Here is a 20,640-nt window from a genome sequence, read left to right as displayed (position 1 = left end):
TCTCAAAAAGCAAGGATGAGCTGCCTCTGCCTGCAAGTACCCCGGTCCCTTGCCCCTTCTGCACTCTTCTCTGTCACAATAAACCCCACTGTTGTTCATTGTTCCCCAGTGGGTGTCTCCCCCTCCTCTCTGGGCCTACAGGGCTGCACGCCCTGCCCCCTCCGTGGGGACCGGTTCTGCGAGGGACGGAGACTGCTAGATGAAGTTGCTTCACAAATTGGACAACGACATTTTACTAGAGTGTGTTTTAGTCCGGGGCACCCTAAATAGCTTCTAATTATGAAGCATTGTCTGTGCCTCCTGGACTGAGGCCAGTTTCCGTGCTCCTCCGGTCAGAGGGCCAGGACTGCAGGCAGCACGCGGGAGACAGGTGTCCCGGGGCTGGGGTTGCGCTTATTACGAATCTAAGAAGCACTGTATCTGGTTGTGTTTTTCTCCTCTTTCCTATCCCTCATCCCTCCTCACCTTCTCCTCCCTGCCTCCCCTCCCTATTTACCTTTTTTGTGCACCTAATTTCCCCAATCTGGTCAAAATACGAACCGAAGGGTCTGTGAAGCCTGTGAATGCCATTCTTGACAAGGAAATTAGGCACGTGGACTTCATTTAATAACAAAGGAGGGTACTCCTGAAGGCCAGGAGGATGTGTCTAAGCCAGAATAGCTGGAGTGTGCTTAGAACACTGAGCTGGCTGTTTGGAGACATTTAAATCCAGAGCAGCCCCTTTGAAGGTGGGCCTGACTCCACCCTTCTCCTTCACTTTCTCTGTTTGTTTACTCTGGCCGCTGTAACAGACTACCACCCATTTGGTAGCTCAAAACAGCACAAGCTTACTTGGTCACGGTTCGGAAAGTCAGAAGTCGAGAAGGGTCTCACTGGGCCAATACCAAGGCATAGGCAGGGCTGTGTACCTTTCTGGAAGCTTGGGGAAGAATCTGTTCCTGGCCTTTTTCAGAGGCTGCTGCATTCCTTGGTGTGTGGCCCCTCCCTCCGTCTTCAAGGTCAGCAGCAGAACATCTTCCATGCTCTCTGACCCTCTTTGCCTTCCTCTGCCAATTGTAAGGACCTTTAGGATGACATTGGACACTGTATAATGGAGGACAGTCTTTCCATCTCAAGGCCAGCTGGTCAGCAACCTTAATTCCATTAGCAATCTTAAGGCCCCATTGCTATGTACCATAACATATTTACCGGTCATCGGGATTAGGATGTGGATATCTTTGGGGTCTCTAATTCTATCTGCCCACTCCTGTTTCCCCATTGCTGCCCTGTCATGTGCCACGTATTCAATAGACACTTGTTGAATGAGTGAATATGTTTCGTGTAAGCCCATAATCTGCATTATATCAACTTAAGCAACATTTCATTGCAGAGAAGCAACTGGGAAATAGAAAGAGCATAGAATTTGGAGTCAGAAGACTGTGTTCAAGGTCTGGTCGCACCATTGAACAGCTGTGTGCCTGTGGGCCATTGATGTAACCATTCTGAGTCTATTTTCTCATCTGTATAATGGGAACAGTCTTATCCAGTGAACTTACCTTCACAGGGCTATGGACCCATCACATGTGTTCCAGCGTTACATATTTGTTGAGTCCCTGTTATGGCCCAGATAGGGGGTTGGGGAAGGGTCGCACAGGAGGTGGCTGTTGAAAAAGGTGAATGAAGTGAGGGAGTGAGGATGTCCAGTGGAGGAGGATCCAGGCTGGGGAAGGCATGTGAGATAACCTTGAGGGCTCCATGTGGCTGCATGTTCAGGGAGCGGGAGGAGGCCAGGGTCTAGAGAGGGGGCTTGGGGGAGAGACCAGCCTAGTGTCCTAGTGATACCATAGGACAGAGTTTGGGTTTTATGTTTAGTAAATTGGAAGGATTTTGAAAAGTGACACAGTTTGACTTTGAAGAAAAAAGTCAACTGCTTTACAGTTAAAATAATATGACGTCAGGTATTTGCTTCAGAAGATTTTAGCAGCGGGGGTGGAGAAGGAAGGGAAGTAGAAACATGCCCGCGGCCATGTGTTCGGGGTGATCTTGAGGCTAGGGGATGAGAGCATGGAAGCTCATTGTACCATCTCTCGTGCGTATGTTTGAAAATTTCCACAATTAAAAAATTAAAAATAGATTCAATGGTATGTGTAAATAACATAACTCAGAAGTTAAAAACAGGATCCCTCTGGCTGCTGTGTGGCCAGCGTGGAGGCCACCGCAGTATCTAAATGCTGTAATGGAAACTTCCAGATAGTCCAGGAAAGATGCATTCAGACTGACTCAGTGAACACAGCGCAGAACCCTGGGTGCCTGGTGCTTTGGGGGTGAATGAAGCCACACACCTGCAAGTGTGTGATTCCAAACCCTTTCTAGCAGGGTGCTGTCATAGACTCGGTAAGCCCCTCAAGGGTGCCCAGCAACATAGGCTTTCCTGTGGGCACCCTGGTGGCAGAGCTGCAGGGCAGGCACCACTGTGGGGAGCACTGGTTAGGCCCCGCTGTGGGGCTCACAGAGCACAGTCTCCTGCTCTGGGCATAATCCCAGGTGATGTTTGCTTGCTGTCGCATTCTCCAGGGAGACTTCTCGAAGATGGGGTATTTGCTGTGAACAGGAGGGCTACACACAGATGGGAGAGACCAAAGCAACCTGAGCAGAGTAGAGAGAGGGAGAGCCATGACCAACCTTCATGGCATTTCCTTCAAATGAATGGTGACTCTGTGTGATGAGAAACACAGATAACCTAGGGACAGGGTGGGGCAGAGTTCTGGACTTTGAGGAAATTCCATTGGCTTGCCAACAGACGGGAATTAGAGCTGAGGTTCTCTGCAGTTGGGTATTACATCGGTGCAAAAAAATGTATTTCTGCATCGTTTCAGAATCTTGACTTCTGTCTCATACATTGTTCTAAAGATCAGAATACACCAGTTCATTAACTTGTCTTTTACAAGACAGGTATCCATGCCCTCCCCACCAACACCTTTTTTCGTGGAACCATGTGTTGATTTGGGTTGTATCATTTTCTACTAAAGAAGGTTTGCACCATACCTCGTCAAAAAGGAGTCACATGGAGGTCAGGTTACCTCTAAAATCTAGCTTCCTCCTGATACTTGGGCTTCAATACTTTGATACCTTAATGCTGAGGTTGCTCTTTGACTTTAATTGGCAAACTGAAAGAAAGAAGAAAGAAGGGGAGGAAAAAAATCCCTTTTCATTGTAAAAGTAATGTAACCTGTTAAAATTTTAAAAAATAATCTGGACATATTAAAACAAGTGGTGGTCTGCTAATGGCAATATTCAGAAATGACTATTGTTAATAGTCTGCCATATAGTTTCCAAGCCCTTTTTCTTTTCAACTTTACCTACTAATGAGTTTTAGGACATCTGAGTGGGCATATTAAATAGGCCTCTGCTTTTCTGTGGAGAGAGAGGGTCTGTGTAAAAATTAGAAACATTCTTCTGAATGGCACACAAAGAACATTCAGTGATGGTTTTTCCATTCAGCTTTTGCCAGCTGGGAATGTTGGGAATGTCAAGAATTTTCCTCTACCACTTCCCTCTTTGTTTGAATCCTAATGAACCACGGGATATGTTTTGGCTTCTGCCTTTGACTGCCCATAGCCTCAGGGTTCTGTGGGATGGTGAGAATTTCTGTCTGTGTGCTGGCACCAGAGACAGACCAGCATTGGCTCCCAGGCCACATTGAAGCCACTCACCAGGGACAGTGTTCTCTGAACATTGTAACACATAACCAATCCCTACAAGTTCCTGGACCTGATGCCAGAGCGTTCTGGCTTGTGTAATTCTCATCTGGGGAGGCAGAGCCCAGCTGGAACTTGTCCTTGTTTGGAAATTTCATGTATTTTCCACTACTGCTCGTTCTTGACACGCACGATTTTTGCTGCTATGGAATTTATGATGCCACAAACCTGCATTTAAGGAATTTTGCCTGAAGCAGACTGGGTGGTCTGGAGGATTTGGATATTTCCTGGAATAATACTTTCCACGGTGTGCTGAGTGGTGTGGGAATGAGCACACGTACAGGGCGGTGTGGGATGGGAAGAAAGGAGATTTGTGTTGTAGGTAAAGCACTTGGGAGAATCAAGAGCAGGGCAAAGGAAAGAGGTTTCCTCCAGAGTCTGTCTTACCTTGGCCATGAGTGTCATCGCAGAGCTGGAAACCTCTTAGTTATCACCACCGCCACCCGACCCCCCACTGCTACCCACATTTTACAGAATACAGAAACCAGAACAGAGCTAGGCATGGATGTCTAGAGTCCCTTTGAGTCTAGATCTCTTCGTACTTTGCCCTTAAGGTGGGTTCTGAGCATACTTGGTGTTAAAAAATAATACTTGAAAATTCAAGGTAAAAAATAAATTGAGAATTCTGAGTTAGAACCAAAACAAATAGGTTTCTGGACTATACTAATTTTCAGAGCTTCTCACACACTAATAATACTTTGTAAACCTCCAGGGGAGCGTTATTACCTACAACGTTGGCCAAGAAAGCTTTTTTTCCATAAAGCACCTCATGGGCCCAGGGTTCTTCAGAAGACCCCGGGCAAGTACTAGACTGCTTCATCTTGCCACTTATGACACCTCCTATTTTTCAGAAAGGTGAATTTCATTGCCTCCCTGCTGCCCATTAGTCCATTGTGTGGCTAAGCCAAATTTACATTTCTGGTCCCTGATCATTAGACATTGACATTGCTTCCAATTTTTCAGCATTACTGATGATTCTGGAGTGAATTTTGGTTACTTTGTGACCATCTCTGATCATTCCCTTCCGAAGTGCAATTGTTGAATCAGTGTATGAACGTTTTCAAGACTCTTGATGTTCATTGTCTACTTGTTTTCCAGAAAGATTATGCCCACTTTATCCTTCTCCCAATTACTGAAAGTGGGGGCAAGGTTAGCATGCATCTGTAAAAGTTAAGTCTGAGAAGCTTGAAGAAGACCGTTCCCTTCCCTTCTGTAGACATGTGACAATTAAAAAACACACAGTCACACACGCTAAGGACATACACACCCATTTCTTTTGAGAGTCAGATTGGCTTTTCATAATTCCCCATGCTTCTTCTAAATAACTAAAATGTCACTTGAGAGTTACCTGAGCACTTTAATTTGGCATTCTAGATACTTTGTTGGATAATTAGGAAAGAAGGGATTTTGAATTGGCTTCTGTCATGCTCATTTTCAAAGAACCTTTCAAGGTGAGATTTAAAAATTATATCAACCTCCTGTGACTGGGAAACTGTTTCTGCAAGAACCTTTTATGTGAGTGTTTTTATCAGTCTTAATTCAGACTCTTCAGAAATGAGTTATGTCATGTCGAGTATTGAAGCCAATTGTGGTGTTTTTGTTTTTATATTTGTATGGGGAAGAGTATACACATTGTAGGCTAGAAGTGATTTATAGGTTTGTCCTCCACAAATATTATCCGTTGGTCAATGCATTATTGGGCTTTGGAACTGAGACTTGAACTTTTAACTCATTAAAACCCCCAAGTCCCCGGCAATAAAGTCATTTAAGTGGCTTCACCAACAGATTTATTTCAAAATGATTCCATTTGGAGGAAGGAAAGAACAAGTAATGCATTATATACAAAGATCTATTCAATAATTCATGAGACCTACACACCAGTGCACCATTTTAGATTCAGTTCATAGTATTGTAGCTGAAAATGAACTCTGTCTTAAGAAGATATCCACAATTTGCTCCTCTTTGTGCTTGAGTCCACAAGTATCTTGATTTTTGAGATACAAATTTTGTACCTACATGGTGTGTTTAAGTGGACCTTTCTTATTATGGAAGATATATTGACAAAATGTGCATTCTATATAATTGGGCTAAAAGGACACTTTACATGCATTCCTTGCCCTTAGCAAAGCAGGAATGTTTCAGAAATACATTGCTTTTTCCTCCCTTTGGGCAGGAATCCTGATTTGATTTTCTACACGTGGAGTGGATTGCCAAAGGACAGATTAAAAATAGATTTAGTGATGCCTAACAATTACAACACACAGTGTTGGGTACTGAATATGAAAGGCACGCGTGGTAAATGGCCCACTGTCCTCCACGGGCTCCTGGCTCCTGGCCAGGGCCCATCAGCTGGGAACTCCTGGGTGCATCCTGAGCTCCATCCAACCCGTTCCCTTTCCTGAAAACCACAGAGGCCCCAAGGCTACTTCTGTGGAGGAGGCTTGCACAAAGGCCGGGGAGTTGAGAAAGAACCTGCTTCCTTCCACACTCTGAAGAGTGCTGCCCTAGCCTTCTATAGTGCCTTAACAGGGAACCCTCAGGAACCGATGTGCTTCGAATCTCCAAATAGGATCATTTCAGTTTGGCAAGTCTTTATTCAGTGATAAGTATTATGTGGGAAACAAACATGAATGAGCAAGATGGTTTTGTTGTTTGCTGGAAAAGCGTCAGGAGCTGTCCATCCCTCCTTCCCTCCTGCGCCTTATCCTACTCTCCAATAAAAATGGTTGCTTTTTCTTTTCAACTTAAAAACCTATTTAACAAAATCATTGTAAACATTTATGCTATACAGACTCTTGTGAGAAAAATGTGCAAATCACTAGAAACCCCACAGCTAACATTTTGAGAAACATTGTTATAGCTGTCGACATAGACACACCCCCTCCCATTTTATTCTAAAGCATAGTATATGCTTCATAGGCTGTTTNCCCATAACAGTATGTAACCTTTTCCTACAAATAAAAACCCTTACCATCATTTTAACGGTAGCAGAATATTCTGTTATGTACAGATACCACTAATGGATTCTGTGTCATGAACCATTAGGTTGTTTTCAAATATTGGCTCCAGTGTATAACATAGGGATGAGTATCATTGTGTGTGTGATGAACATGCCAGTATACGTGCCTATGAGTGGAATTGGTGGGTCAAACAATATACCCATTTCAACTTTTGGTATATGTTATCAACAGTGGCTTTTAAAGAGAGCATCTCTCTGTTAAGTAAAAATTATATATTTAAGGTGTACAATGTGATGGTTTGATGTACATATACATAGAAATTGTTACTACAGTCAGAGTAAGTAAGTATCTTCTCACATAGTTACCTTTTCCCTTTTTTAAATGATGATAGCACCTGAAATTTTCTCTCTTGGCAAATTTCCAGATTCAATACAATATGATTAGCTGTAGCCATCAGGCTGTGCATTCTATCTCTACAACTTCTTCATCCCATGTAACTGCAGCTTTGTAACCTTTCACCAACATCTCCCCATTCCCTCCCCTCCCTGTTCCTGGTAACCAACACCCTTCTACTGTCTGCTTCTATATATTTGACTTTTTTAGATCCGGTGTATAAGTGAGATTAAGGAGTTTTTTTCTTTCTGCATCTTTCGGCTTATTTCATTTGGCATAATATCTTTTAGATTCAATCATGTTGTTGGCAAATGGCAGGATTTCCTTTGTTAAGCCTGGGTAATATTCCATTGTGTATATACATACACCACATTTTCTTTCTTTAATCATTTGTCAGTAGACACTTAGGTTGTTTCCATGTCTTGTCCATTGTAAACAATGTTTCAATGAACATGGGAGTGCAGATCTCTTCAAGGTATTGAAGAGATTTCCTTTACGTATGTACCCAAAAGAAGAATTGCTGGATCATATAGTTGTCTTTTTTTGGTGGGCCCTGCACATTGTTTTCTACAGTGGCTGCACCAGTTTACATTCCCAGCAGTGCCTCAGCAGGGTTCCCTTTTCCCTTTTCTCTGCATCCTCACTAACACTTGTTATCTTTTTTTTTTTTTTTAATAGAGTGTGTGCACACATGAGTAGGGGAGGGACAGAGGAAAAGAGAGAGAATCCTAAGCAAGCTCTACACTCAGCACGGAGCCCAACGCAGGGCTTAATCCCACGACCCTGAGATCATGACCTCAGCCTAAACCAGTATGGACACTNCCCCCCCCCCCCCCCGCCTTTTTTCTTTTATAACAGCCATTGTAACAGGTGTGATATCTCATTGTGATTTCGATTTGCATTTCCCTGATGACTAGTGATATTGAGTGTCTTTTTATAAAATCTTAAAATATATTCCCATGTAGCATATGAGAGTGGCCCCCTCCCCGGACCAAATCCACACCAACTATGGATATGATACATCTTTTCAGTGTTTAATAAGTTAATACATGCCTCTTCATTGCTTTTATTTTCATTTCTTTTACTATAACTGAATGTTTTAAACTATTTACTGGCAATTTATATCTCTTGCCCATTTTTTGATTGAGCTTTTTTTTTTTTTTTTTTTTACTGGCTTTTAAAACCTTTCCATGATATATTCTTCAAATGATATATATAGATTCTGTACATATCCTCAGCATGATTATCCATCCTGTTTAGGGGTAAAGGAGTCTAGTGACCAATGGGACCTGATTTGCTCACACTTTGGATTGGAGCTCATCTGTGTCACTTCATTTGAGGGATGGCTGAGAGCAGGTTGGGGAAGCATCCTTGCTCAGTGTTCCTCATTAAAGACTCAGTGAGGGTTTTGTGATCTGTGCCAGTCTCTTCTCGTCTTCCCCTTGGCAAGCATCTTTTTCTTACCACTCTATCATTCTAATGAGATTGCCCCCAGGTCAGTCGTATCAGATAAGTGATGAGCAGTGGAGAAAAGAAAATTCATAGAAGAGTGACATTTAAAGTAAAATGTATTTTTGGCCTTTGCCCAAAAGTGAATTTCATGGTCTATAAGCCACAAGCACATGTGCAGTCGAGGAGGAGAATTTGTTGCCTAATATCAACCCTGGGAAAATTCTAAGGGGAATTCAGGGATCTTAATAGGGATAATGTAGAATGAAAATTTTGTGTTTTAATTTGGAGTTGCATGAAATGTGTTGACTTTGGTCTAAAACTCTTCCTTGTTCTTAAACAGTTTCATTCACTGGCTCCCATGTACTATCGTGGATCCGCTGCAGCTGTCATAGTCTATGATATTACCAAACAGGTAAGAATGTCCCCTTTAAAACGACCCCATTTGTGTTGATCCTCTGTCTTAAAAAGACCAAAGCAGAGACTTGACTGCTTTTCGCGCCGGGAGCCTGGAATGAGATTTTATAATACGGTAGCCAGGGATAATTGATACCATCTATTGGGTTTATTCACCTGTATGTAGTGAAGCATTTCTAATTTTTCTGCCAAACTAAGTAAATAACAATGATCATTCATTTTTCAAATTAACTGTCTGCTCATAGAAGCAAAGTCATGTCTGCCAAGTACCACTCTCCAGAATGTCAACTTTTGAAGAAGAGGAAAATTATTTGTTTAAGTTCCGCATGTTTTGTGATTATGGAATACTTATTTTCTATTAGGGTTTCAATCACACTACTTAAAATGTCAAGGATAATGTTTATGTATGTGTAGTATATTTACATATATATAGTATACCATATTTTTAGTCATCACATTGAAGATCTAGGATATCCATCAGGTAACTGCAGTGGTTTGCTGACTTTCTTTTTCCACTCCTGGAGTGCTGACTCAGCTCACAGTACTACTGATTTAATGATCCATCACTGTTACCATCCATGAGTTCCTGACCACTTCTACCTAGATGTGGTGTTTACCTTGGCTGGTTTGCTGGAGGACAGTTGTGAGTGAAGGACAGAAAGGAAATCAGGATTCTCAGTCTCTCTCTTTGTCTCTCTCTCTCTCTTTCTCGTGTGTGTGTGTGTGTGTGTGTGTGTGTGTGTGTATTCTTTTTCTTTCCTGAAATAAGCACGAACATGTCTAGTCCAATGGCTTAGTCCTTTTCATGCTGAGTCAAGGCTATAATTTTCAATTGATGTTATTTATAGAAGAAAATTACTAGTATGACTTTCTTAACTTCATCAAATTTCAATTTTAGAAAAGGAAACTTCCACAGTTTATTTAAGTGTAACGTAGCTAATAAGTTTTGTGCCAGGACAGGGGTGGGATGTTAATGTACATGAATTTCCTGAAAGTATTTTCCTCTGTTAAATTGGGTTGGGTTTATATTTCTACTTGGTTGAAATACTGTGTTGATGGGTCTTTCCAATGATTGATTTACACTTTGGGTTTAGGATTCATTTCATACCCTGAAGAAATGGGTGAAAGAACTGAAGGAGCATGGTCCAGAAAACATTGTAATGGCTATTGCTGGAAACAAGTGCGATCTCTCAGACATTAGGTAAGATGCATTAACAATTTTTCTGGTAAATCCTCCGCCTCTGAATGTCCACATGTAAAAAGCTGTCATACCTGTGTTGTTAAGGCTATTCTCCGTAAAATAATTTAATTCGTGGTCATTCACCTGTGATGGTCTATGTAGTATTTATTCAACCAGAGTAGAATTAAGGGAAAATAATAGGGAAGTGCAAATTGGATGGATTACCTAGGAATGGATATTAAAGCCAAACCTCTGCAAAGCACAGTTACATCTCTGACTTTAGAGGCCTTTGGGCTCAATTTTATTATTTTTGTTGTTACCTTTTCTGTTATTTATTGTCATTATTACTACTATTGCCATCTTAGCAACATTTTCTTTTTTGTGAGTGTTTGTTTATTTTTGAGAGAGAGAGAGAGAGAGAGAGAGAGAGAGAGAGAGAGAGAGACAGAGCATGAGCGGGAGAAGGGCAGAGAGAGAGACACACAGAATCTGAAGCAGGCTCCAGGCTCTGAGCTGTCAGCACAGAGCCTTACACAGGGCTCAAACTCATGAAACGTGAGATCATGACCTGAGTTGAAGTCTGACACTTAACTGACTGAGCCACCCAGGTGCCCTTACATGGTATAGAGAATTAGTATTCTTAACATTTCCAATAGCATCCCCGTTTGTTTTAGTTCTAACTTTAACTTAAGGGTGTAGTCGGGTCTATATAATCTTGTTTGTCCTAGGATCTGAAGATGATGTATCATATATAAATACTTTAGTTTCCCTCGGAGACACTGAATTGTTGACCTTTTTTTACCTGAAATGAAATTTGCAGGGACCCAGTCTGTAGGACTAGAGATTTGATGATAGCCCTATGGAGCCTGATAAGCCAGCTATTTTTACTAAATAAAAATGCTATAAAAAGGAATAGTGATGGGGCGCCTGGGTGGCTCAGTCAGTTAAGCGTCTGACTTCAGCTTATGTCATGATCTCATGGTTCATGGGTTTGAGCCGCGCATTGGGCTCTGTGCTGATAGTGTGGAGCCTGGAGCCTGCTTCAGATTCTGTGTCTCCATCTCTCTCTCTGCCCCTCCCCTGCTCACTCTCTGTATCTCAAAAAAATGAATACATGTTAAAAATATTTTTTTAAAAATTAAAAAGGAATAGTGAGGGGCGCCTGGGTGGCTCAGTCAGTTAAGCATCCTACTCCTGACGTCAGCTTAAGTCTTGATCTCGTGGTCATGAGTTCAAGCCCCACATTGAGCTCCACATTGGGCGTGAAGCCTACTTAAAAAGAAAAAAAGGAATAACCAATTTGTGACATCTCTATTCCCCTGGTTAATTGAACGCAGCAGTTCAGATGTTGATCTTCATAAAGACAACACCATCATGCCTCAGGTTTTCCTAATCCAAATGCAATTAACCCAATGTTTGATAAAGAATGGAAATAGATCTAGTAAAATCTCTTAACATGGCCATTGACAAATTGTTCTGTTTCTTTGGGGTTTCAGACGCTTTGTATCACATTGCATCAGGTTGGTTTATAATAACAGCCATAAACACCACTTAATCATTTGTTTTTCTGAGGAATGGACTAATGTCTAAACTGCCCAGACTTAGTTCAGATCTCTCCATTCTTTACTGTGACCCTAAAACAGCTTGTTNAGAGACCATATTTGCTAGGGAAGGTGCTGTCATCTGTCACCACTGAATTACAGCAAAAGTGACCTGTAATGGTACCAAGCTTTGTATATTGTGGCAGAACTGATGGACTGGAAGTTAAGCAGACAGTTATTTCAAGTTGACTGGAATTTGTTAGGATTCCTGGTGACATGGAACTGAGTCCCACCTGAAATTATTTTCCGAAAAAGGGGAACTTATTGGAAGGTGCTGGTATCCACATGGTAAAAAAGCAAGGCTGCCTTTGGCTTTGGCATTTGATATCCTCTGTATTTAGTCTCTGGCACTCTCTCTGTTTCTAGTTTAACTTAGCATGGAAGATCTCCCCATATCATGACAAGGCGTTTGTGGCCAAGAGGGGATTTGGGAGGTACAAGATGATTTTTCCCACCATAACCACGAGAGTAGGGAGGTAGGTGGTCTTGAAGAGGGGCAGCTCCTAGAAAAGTACAGCCTGGCCAGAAAAATAAATCTGTGACATGTTGGCTTGGCTACTTAGACCTGAAGACATACCTTACATTCCTTTTGAAAGGAATTTACCTTTTTAAAATGCACTGATACAGTATTCTCCTTAGCAGGCATTCTCTTTGTATTCAGCCTATATATACATATATACATATATATATATAATTTTCAAAATGTCCCACCCAACAGAATCCATCCATCTCACTTTCAACTGTGAATTCACTAATAGCTCTTCCATCCCTAGTGGGAGACCGTCCAGGGACTACATCCAGTGGTGACATCATAGGGCTGCTGTCCTACCAGTTCCGGTTTCTGGATAGTTTGGCCCTTTCTCCTCCAGTTTGGCCTCAGTGAAGTCAGAAAGTGACTTTCAAGATCCTGCGGTTGTGATTTAAAGTGTGGAGTATATTATACCTTTTTTACACGCAAAGTTATCTTAAATGCTACTTGTTACTGGAATCATGCAGCAAGGAAATGACTCCCCTTGCAATTCTCTTTCAAACTTTCAATGAGAAAAACTCATTGGATTAAGCCACAGAGGAAAACTAGATTGATGCTAATAAATTTTTAATTTTTAAATATTTATTAATATATAATTTAAAAGTTTAATTTATTTATAAGTATATTTCCTTGGACTAATTTAGAAACCATAAAATCCACCTGTTTCTTAGTGTACAGGTCAATAAATTTTTGTATAATTATAGGGTTGTACAGTCATCATCACATCTAATTTTAGAACATTTCCATCACCATACAAAGAACATGCCAATTTACAGTCACTCCCAAGGTCCAGCTCTTTCCAGCCCCTGGCAACCACTAATGTACTTTCTTGTCTTTATAAATTTGCTTTTTCTGGACATTTTGTATTATAAATTGAATCATGCATGTATGTGGTCTTTTGTGACTGGCTCCCTTCACTTTGCATAATGGTTTTGAAATTCATCCGTGTTGTACCATGCACTAGCACTTCATTCATTTTTATGGCTGAATAATATTTCATTGTGTGGGTGTACATATTTTACTTTTTCATCCACTAGTTGAATGAAACTTGAAATTTAGGTTGTTTTCACTTTTTGGCTACTTCATTTATTTATTTATTTACTTTATTTTGAGATAGAGAGTGAGAGAGCAGGCACAAGCAGGGGAGAGGCAGAGAGACAGGGAGAATCCCAAGCAGGCTCCACACTATCAGCACAGAACCGGACCCAGAGGGCTCGATCCCACAAACCGTGAGATCATGACCCTAGTGGAAATCAAGAGTAGGTTGCTCAAGTAACTGAGCCACCCAGGCGCTCCATTTGCTACTTTAAAAAGTGCTGCTGGAAACATCATGGAGAGATTCTGTGTGGACATATGTTTTCATTTCTCTTGGGTATACTTGGAGGAGTGACATTTCTGGGTCATATGGAAACTTTGTGTTTAACAATTTGAAGAACTGCCAAACGGTTTTCTACAGTGGCTGCACCATTTTACATGCCTACGGACAATGTATGAGGTTCCCATTTCTCCACATTCTCAGCCAGCACTGTTTTTACCTATCCTTTGCATTATTGCCATCCTAGTGAGTGTGAAGCTGTGACAATGAGGTTTGTATTTTTCTACACACTAATGATATTAAACATCTTCTCATATGCTTATTGACCATTTATATATCCTCTTTGGAGACATCTCTCTTCAAATCCTCTGCCCAATTTTTAATTGAGTTTTTTATTTTGATACTGAGTTATGTGAGTTCTTTATGTATCCTGAATACAAGTCCCTTATCAGATACATGATTTGCAAATATATTTTTCCTTTTTGTGAGTTATCTTTACAATCTTTATTGTGTCTCTTGAGGTTCAAAATTTTAATATCCAATTTATGATTTTTTTCCCTTTTATCTCTTATGCTCAAGTGATTGATTATTTAAGATCACAAAAATTTACTCCTATGCTTTCTTCTTTTTTTTCTTATGCTTTCTTTTAAGAATTTTATAATTTTAGAGCTTGTATTTATACCTATTATCTATTTTGAGTTGATTATTGTGTGTGTTATGGGGTGGAGGTCCAACTTAATCTTTGGGTGGATACCTAATTCCCAGCACTATTTGTTAAAAAGACAAGTTTTTTCCCATTGAGTTATTTTTGGCACTTTTGTCAAAAATTAGATGATGATAAATGCAAAATCTTATTTTGGGCTCTTGATTCAATTCAGTTGATCTATACCTTATGCTAATGCTGTGTGATTTTGATTGCTGTCGTTTTGTAAGTTTGAAATATTTATAAATCCTCCAGTTTAGTTTTTCTCCTTTCAAGATGGTTTGACTTTTGTGACTATTCTAGATCTTTCCCATTTCCATGTGAAAATGATTCTTTTCTCAATTTCTGTGAAAAAGCAACTGGGATTTTAATAGAGAACATGTTGAATCTTTAGAACCATGTGGGGATTATTGGCATCTTAATAATATTAAGTTTCCTGATCTGTGAATATGAGATGCCTTTCCATTTTATTTAAGGTCTTCTTTAATCTCTTTTACCTATGTCTTATAGTTGCCAGTGTACAAGTTTTGCATTTCCTGTCTTATACTTGTTCCTAAGTGTTTCATTGTTCTTGATGCTATTGTGAATAGGATTGTTTTGTTAATTTTGTTTATGGTATGTTCATTGTTTTGTATACAAGATTATGTTGTCTGTGAATACAGTTTACTTATTCTTTTCCAATCTAGATGCCTTTTATTTCTTTTTCCTGTCAATTATCCTGTCTAGACCCTCAATACAATTTGAATAGAAATGGTGAGAGTGGACATTATTGTCTTCTTCCTGATCTTAGGGGCAAAGCATTTAGTTGTTCTTATTAAGTATGATGTTGGTGGTAAGGATTATGTAGATCCTCTTTATCAGCGTGGGGAAATTCCCTTTTATTCTTAGTTTGTTGGGGCTTTTTTTCTTATGAATGAATGTTGGATTTTTGTGAAATGCTTTTTCTGCATCTTCTCAGGTGATCATGTGGTTTTTGTCCTTTATTCTGTTAATATAATGTATTACATTAATTGATTTTTGAATGTTAAACCTCCTGCACTCCTGAGACCAATTCCACTTAGCCATGACATACAATCCTTTTTATATGCTGCTGGGTTCAGTTTGCTCTTATTTGGTTGAGGATTTTTGTGTCTGTATTCATGAGAATATTTGTAGTTTTCATGTTTTTTGTGAAGTCTCTGTTTGATGTTGATATATCAAGGCAGTAGTATTTGTAGAATGAGTTGAAAAGTGTTCTTTTCTTTTCTATTTTCTAGAAGAGTTTGTGAAAGATTGATGTTAATTCTTAAGTGTTTGATTAAATCACCAGTGAAGCCATCTGGCCTCAGGCTTTTCTTTGTGGAAAGATTTTAATTACCAATCCAATTTCTTTACTTGCTGTAGGTATACTCAGGTTTTCTGTTATATCTTGAGTTAGAGTAGTTTGTGTATTTTTAGGAATTTATCCATTTTATTTATGTTATCTCTTTTGTTTACGTAGTGCAGTGTTCCCTTATAATCCCTTTCATTTCTGGAAGTCAGTAGTAATGTCTACTCTTCCATTCCTGATTTTAGAAATTTTAGCGTCATTTCCTGCTCAGTCAGCTAAAAGTTTGTCAGTTTTGTTGATCTTTTCAAAGAAAAGCATTTAGTTTCATTGACTTCTTTCCATTGTTCTTCTGTTTCATTTATTTTCCCTCTATTCATTATTTCCTTCCTTCTGTTTGCTTTGGGTTTACTTTGCTCCTTTTTCTTCTGGTTTTTCAAAGTACAAGTTAGCATATTTATTTGAGATCTTCCTTTCTAATTTTGGCATTTTTTCAGCTATGAATTGCCCTCTGAGCACTGCCTTAGCTGCATCCCATAAGTTTTGATAAGTTGTATTTTTGTTTTCATTCAGTTCAAAGCATTTTCTAATTTATTTTCAGGCCCATTTTTATTTGGTAGTGTAGTGTTTAATTTCCACATATTTGTGAATTTCCCAACTTTCTTTCTTTTTTTTTAAGTTTATCTACTTATTTTGAGAGAGAGAGTATGTGTACATGAGCTGGAGAGGTACAGAGATTGAGAGAGAGGGAGAGAGAGAATTCCAAACAGGCTGTGTGCTAATAGCACAGACACAAAGCTTGAACTCACCAGCCGTGAGATCATGATCTGAGCTGAAATCAAGAGTAGGACACTTAACTGATCGAGCCACCCAAGCACCCTAATTTCCCAAATTTCTGTTGATGGTTTCTAATTTAATTCCATTGTAATTTGAAAACATACTTTGTATGATTTGAATTATTTTATTTTTTAATTTTTTTAAAGTTTTTATTTATTTCTGTGTGAGAGAGAGACAGCATGAACAGGGGAGGGTCAGAGAGAGAGGGAGACACAGAATCTGAAACAGGCTCTAGGCTCTGAGCTGGCTTGTCAGTACAGAGCCCTCGAACCCACGAACCACGAGATCATGACCTGAGTTGAAGTCGGATGCTTAACCGCCTGAGCCACCCAGGCGCCCCTGAATTATTTTAAATGTATTGAGGATTATTGTATGGCTTGGTGTATGGTCTATCCTAGAGAATGTTCCTTGTGAGATTGAGGCTAATAAGTTTTCAACACCTATTTTTATATTTGCTATTCCCTCTTAGAGAGAGAGAGAGCAAGCATGCAGGCTTAAGGTTGAAGGCCTCTGCAGACAACTGTATTTAGCTGGAATTTAATTACATTTTGTCTTTATTGTATTTATTTTTTAGAATTACATTTTTATGACAAGTGATGCTAGTGTTCCATTTGTGAGAGTGATATAAATTGTTTTATAAAATGTTTAAAAAAATTGATTTATGTACATGACATGATTGTCTACATGGAAACTCCAAAGGGATATACCCAAAAAAATTCTTAAAACTAATAACTGGTTCAACAAAATTTCAGGGTATAAAAAATACACCAAAAAATCAATTATATTTCTGTATCTAAAAATGAATATGCAGAAACTAAAGTTAAAGACATACACTTGGGGCTCCTGGGTGGCTCAGTCACTTAAGCGTCCAACTTTGGCCCAGGTTATGATCCCATGCTTCGTGGGTTCAAAGCCCTGCATCGGGCTCTGTGCTAACAGCTTGGACCTTAGAGCCTGCTTCAGATTCTGTGTCTCCCTCTCTTTCTGCCCCTTCCCTGCTTGCACTCTGTCTATCTGTCTCCCAAAAATAATTAAACATTAAAAAATTTTAGAAACCACACAAACTCTTTACAGTTGGTGCAAAGAAAATGAAATACTTAGATATCTACTTAATGAAACATGTATGGGACCTATATGCTGCATATTATAAAATGCTTATGAAAGAAACCAAACAAGTCTTGAATAAATGGAGAGACATACTGTGTTCATGAGTTGGAAGTCTCAATATAGTATAGATGTCAGTTCTCCATAAATTGATCAATCTATAGGTTCAGTGGCGTCCCTATGAAGGTTTTAACAAGGGTCTTTTTTGTAAACATAAACCAGTTTATCCTAGAATTTATATGGAAAGTCACAGGCATTAGAAAAGCTAAAATGATATTGACAAAGAACAATATAGTAGAAGAAATCACTCTTCTCTATTAAGGCTTACTGTATACCTACAGAAATCAAGACAGTATGCTGTTGGCAGAGGATGTACAAACAGATCGATGAAACAGAATAGAGAGCCCAGCAATAAATCCGTGCAAATATGCTCAACTGATTGTTGACAAAGATGCAAAAGTAATTCAGTGGAGGAAGGATAGCCTTTTCAATAAATGGTGCTAGAGTAACTGGATATCCATAGTGGAGGGGAAGCTGCAAGCCAACCTCACACCATATGTACTAATTACTCTGAAATGAATCCTACAGTTTCATGTAGAAAGTAAAACTAGAAAAATTTTGGAAAAATTCCTAAGAGAAAGTCTTGAGGATCTGTCACTCAGTAAAAAGTTGTGAGACTTGACAGCAAAAGTTCCCTCCATATAAGGAAAACTTGGTAAATTGGACCTCATCAAAATTAAAACATTTATTTCATGAAAGCTCACGTGAAGAGGATGAAAGCAAGCTGCAGACTGGGAAAAATTATCTGCAAACTGTATATCTGACAAAGGATTAGGAATTAAATGTCGTAGACTCTGGGTCTCGAGTTCTCTCTTGTCCAGCAAGAGAGTGGGACTCAGGATTAAAAATGTGAGAGAGGCTAATGTCCCGGGGGGAAGGGGGGGGGGAGATGAGCCCTGAGTGAGAGTCCTTGCTCCATCTTTATTAGGATCAGAAGGCTTACAAGCATGATAGGCATGCACAGAGAGACAATGAAACCATAAACATTAACTCATGGGCATGGGGAGAAGGGGGTTTTGGAGGTGTGCGGTGTTAGGGGTTTGGGTCAATACAAGACAAGATTTTGGTGCTGAGTAAGGTTGTTTACAGCAAATATGAGGCCCCACTTCTGTTTACCTAAACTGGCCTAGGGGACAAGAAAGACAGAGCATGCTACCTCAGGGTCAGCAAGGCATCTTTTGCTAATTAGCTCCGCTTTAGGCAACTTTGCCCTGCTGCGGTCTATAGCCCTATTTTCCTGTTTACCTAACTCGGTCCTTCCTTCCTGTGAAAGCAGCTTTCTGCTATTGTCCTATGCCTCTGTCCTATACTGAGGTTCCTTCGCCCCATTTGTCCTATACTGGGGGCCATTTGCCCCATTTACCTAATCTTGTTTTACCCAAACTTGGGTGTGTTCATCCTATGGCTTTCTAATTCTTTATGCCTTGTTAACCCATTGGTATAAGCCCAAGGCATTCCATGCTTAAACTTAACAATTAAAAAAAAATGAATTTGAAAATGGGTAGAGTACATTTCACCTGAGAGAGTATCAAGATGGTAAGCATGGGCATGAAAAGGTGCTCAGCATCATTAGCAGACCTGTCGGAATTGGCAAAATAAAAGAGTGATAACACATATTGCTAGCAAGGATGTGGAAACACTGGAGCGCTCGTATGTTGCTGGTGTGCATGTAAAATGGTACATTCTGGAAAAACAGTTTGGCAGTTTCTTTTAAAACTAAATATGCAATTACATATGCACAGCAATCATACTTTGGGCACTTATTCCAGAAAAATGAAAACTTACATTCACACAAAGCCTACACATGAATATTCATTGAAGCTTCAAAAAAAAAAAATATATATATATATAGGCCCAAAACTGGAATTAGCCCAGATATTCTTTGAAAGGTGAATGACTCAGCACAATGTGGTGCTTCCATGTCATGGAATTGTATGCAGCAGTTAAAAGGTACAGGCAACCTGGATGAGCCTCCAGAGAGATTTTGCTGAGTGAATAAAGCTGATCTCAGAGATTTTGTAGTGTAATATTTCATTTATATATTTCATTTGAGATGAAAACATTTTAGAAGTAGGGGACATGTTAGCAGGGGTGCCTGGGTGACTCAGTCAGTTAAGCATCTGACTTTGGTTTCGGCTCCGGTCATGATCTTGCAGTTTTGTGAGTTCTAGCTGCGCCTGGAGCTCTGCACGGGTAGTGTGTAGCCTCCTGGGATTCTCTCTCTCTCCCTTTCTCTCTGCTGCTCCCCCACTTGTGCTACCTCTTCCTCAAAATGACTTAGTAAACTTAAAAAAAAAGAAGAAGAAGACATATTAGTGGTTGCCAAGGGTCATGGCTAGGGGTGATATGGTGGGCAGGGGATGGGGAGGAAAGTGAGTGTGGCTGTAAAAAGGCAACACGAGGGATCCTTGTGATGTTGGAACCATTTGGTGTCTCCTCTGCAGTGGTGGACACACGAACCTACACAGCAGTTAAAATTGTATAGAGCTTATAGGGTGCTTGGGAGGTTCAGTTGGTTAAGCCTGGGTTTGACCCCTGTGTCGGGCTCTGTGCTGACAGCTGGGAGCCTGGATCCTGCTTCAGATTCTGTGTCTCCCTCTCTCTCTGCTCCTCCCCTGCTCGCACTCTGTCTGTCTCTCTCAAAAATAAATAAACATAAATTTTTTTTTAAATGTAGAGCTTAACACACACACACACACACACAAATGAGTACTAGTAAAACTGGGAAAATCTGAGTAAGACAGAGTGTATCAATATCACTATCCTATTTGTGATATTATACTACAGTTTTGCAAAATGTTACAATTTGAACCTGGACAAAGTATACAAGGAGTCTATTTCTTATAACTGCAGGTGAATCTACAATTACATCAAAAAATTATTGAACAAAAGGTTGATTTAGATAGAAATAATGAGTAAGTGTTGGAGCAGTGGTATATATGTAGATATATATGTACATATACCATATATGCATACCATATATGCATATAACATATCACATATATATTACATATTATATTATATTATATTATATTAATTATATATGATT

General features: G+C 39.8%; 1 protein-coding gene across 1 annotated transcript in view; it reads left to right on the top strand.

Annotated features, from left to right (window-relative positions):
* Positions 1–20,640, top strand: part of RAB31 (RAB31, member RAS oncogene family) — a 161,292-nt gene that overhangs the window by 107,813 nt on the left and 32,839 nt on the right. The window contains exons 5-6 of the mRNA XM_077778265.1: positions 8,883–8,954; positions 10,051–10,157. Coding sequence (XP_077634391.1) covers positions 8,883–8,954; positions 10,051–10,157 — 179 coding nt within the window. The remainder of the gene's footprint in view (positions 1–8,882; positions 8,955–10,050; positions 10,158–20,640) is intronic.

Source organism: Crocuta crocuta, unplaced genomic scaffold (assembly GCF_008692635.1).
Source record: "Crocuta crocuta isolate KB4526 unplaced genomic scaffold, BGI_CrCroc_1.0 scaffold26, whole genome shotgun sequence".
Lineage (NCBI taxonomy): Eukaryota > Metazoa > Chordata > Mammalia > Carnivora > Hyaenidae > Crocuta > Crocuta crocuta.
The sequence above is the reverse complement of the archived record's forward strand: the minus strand, read 5'-3'. Positions and strand labels throughout refer to the sequence as shown.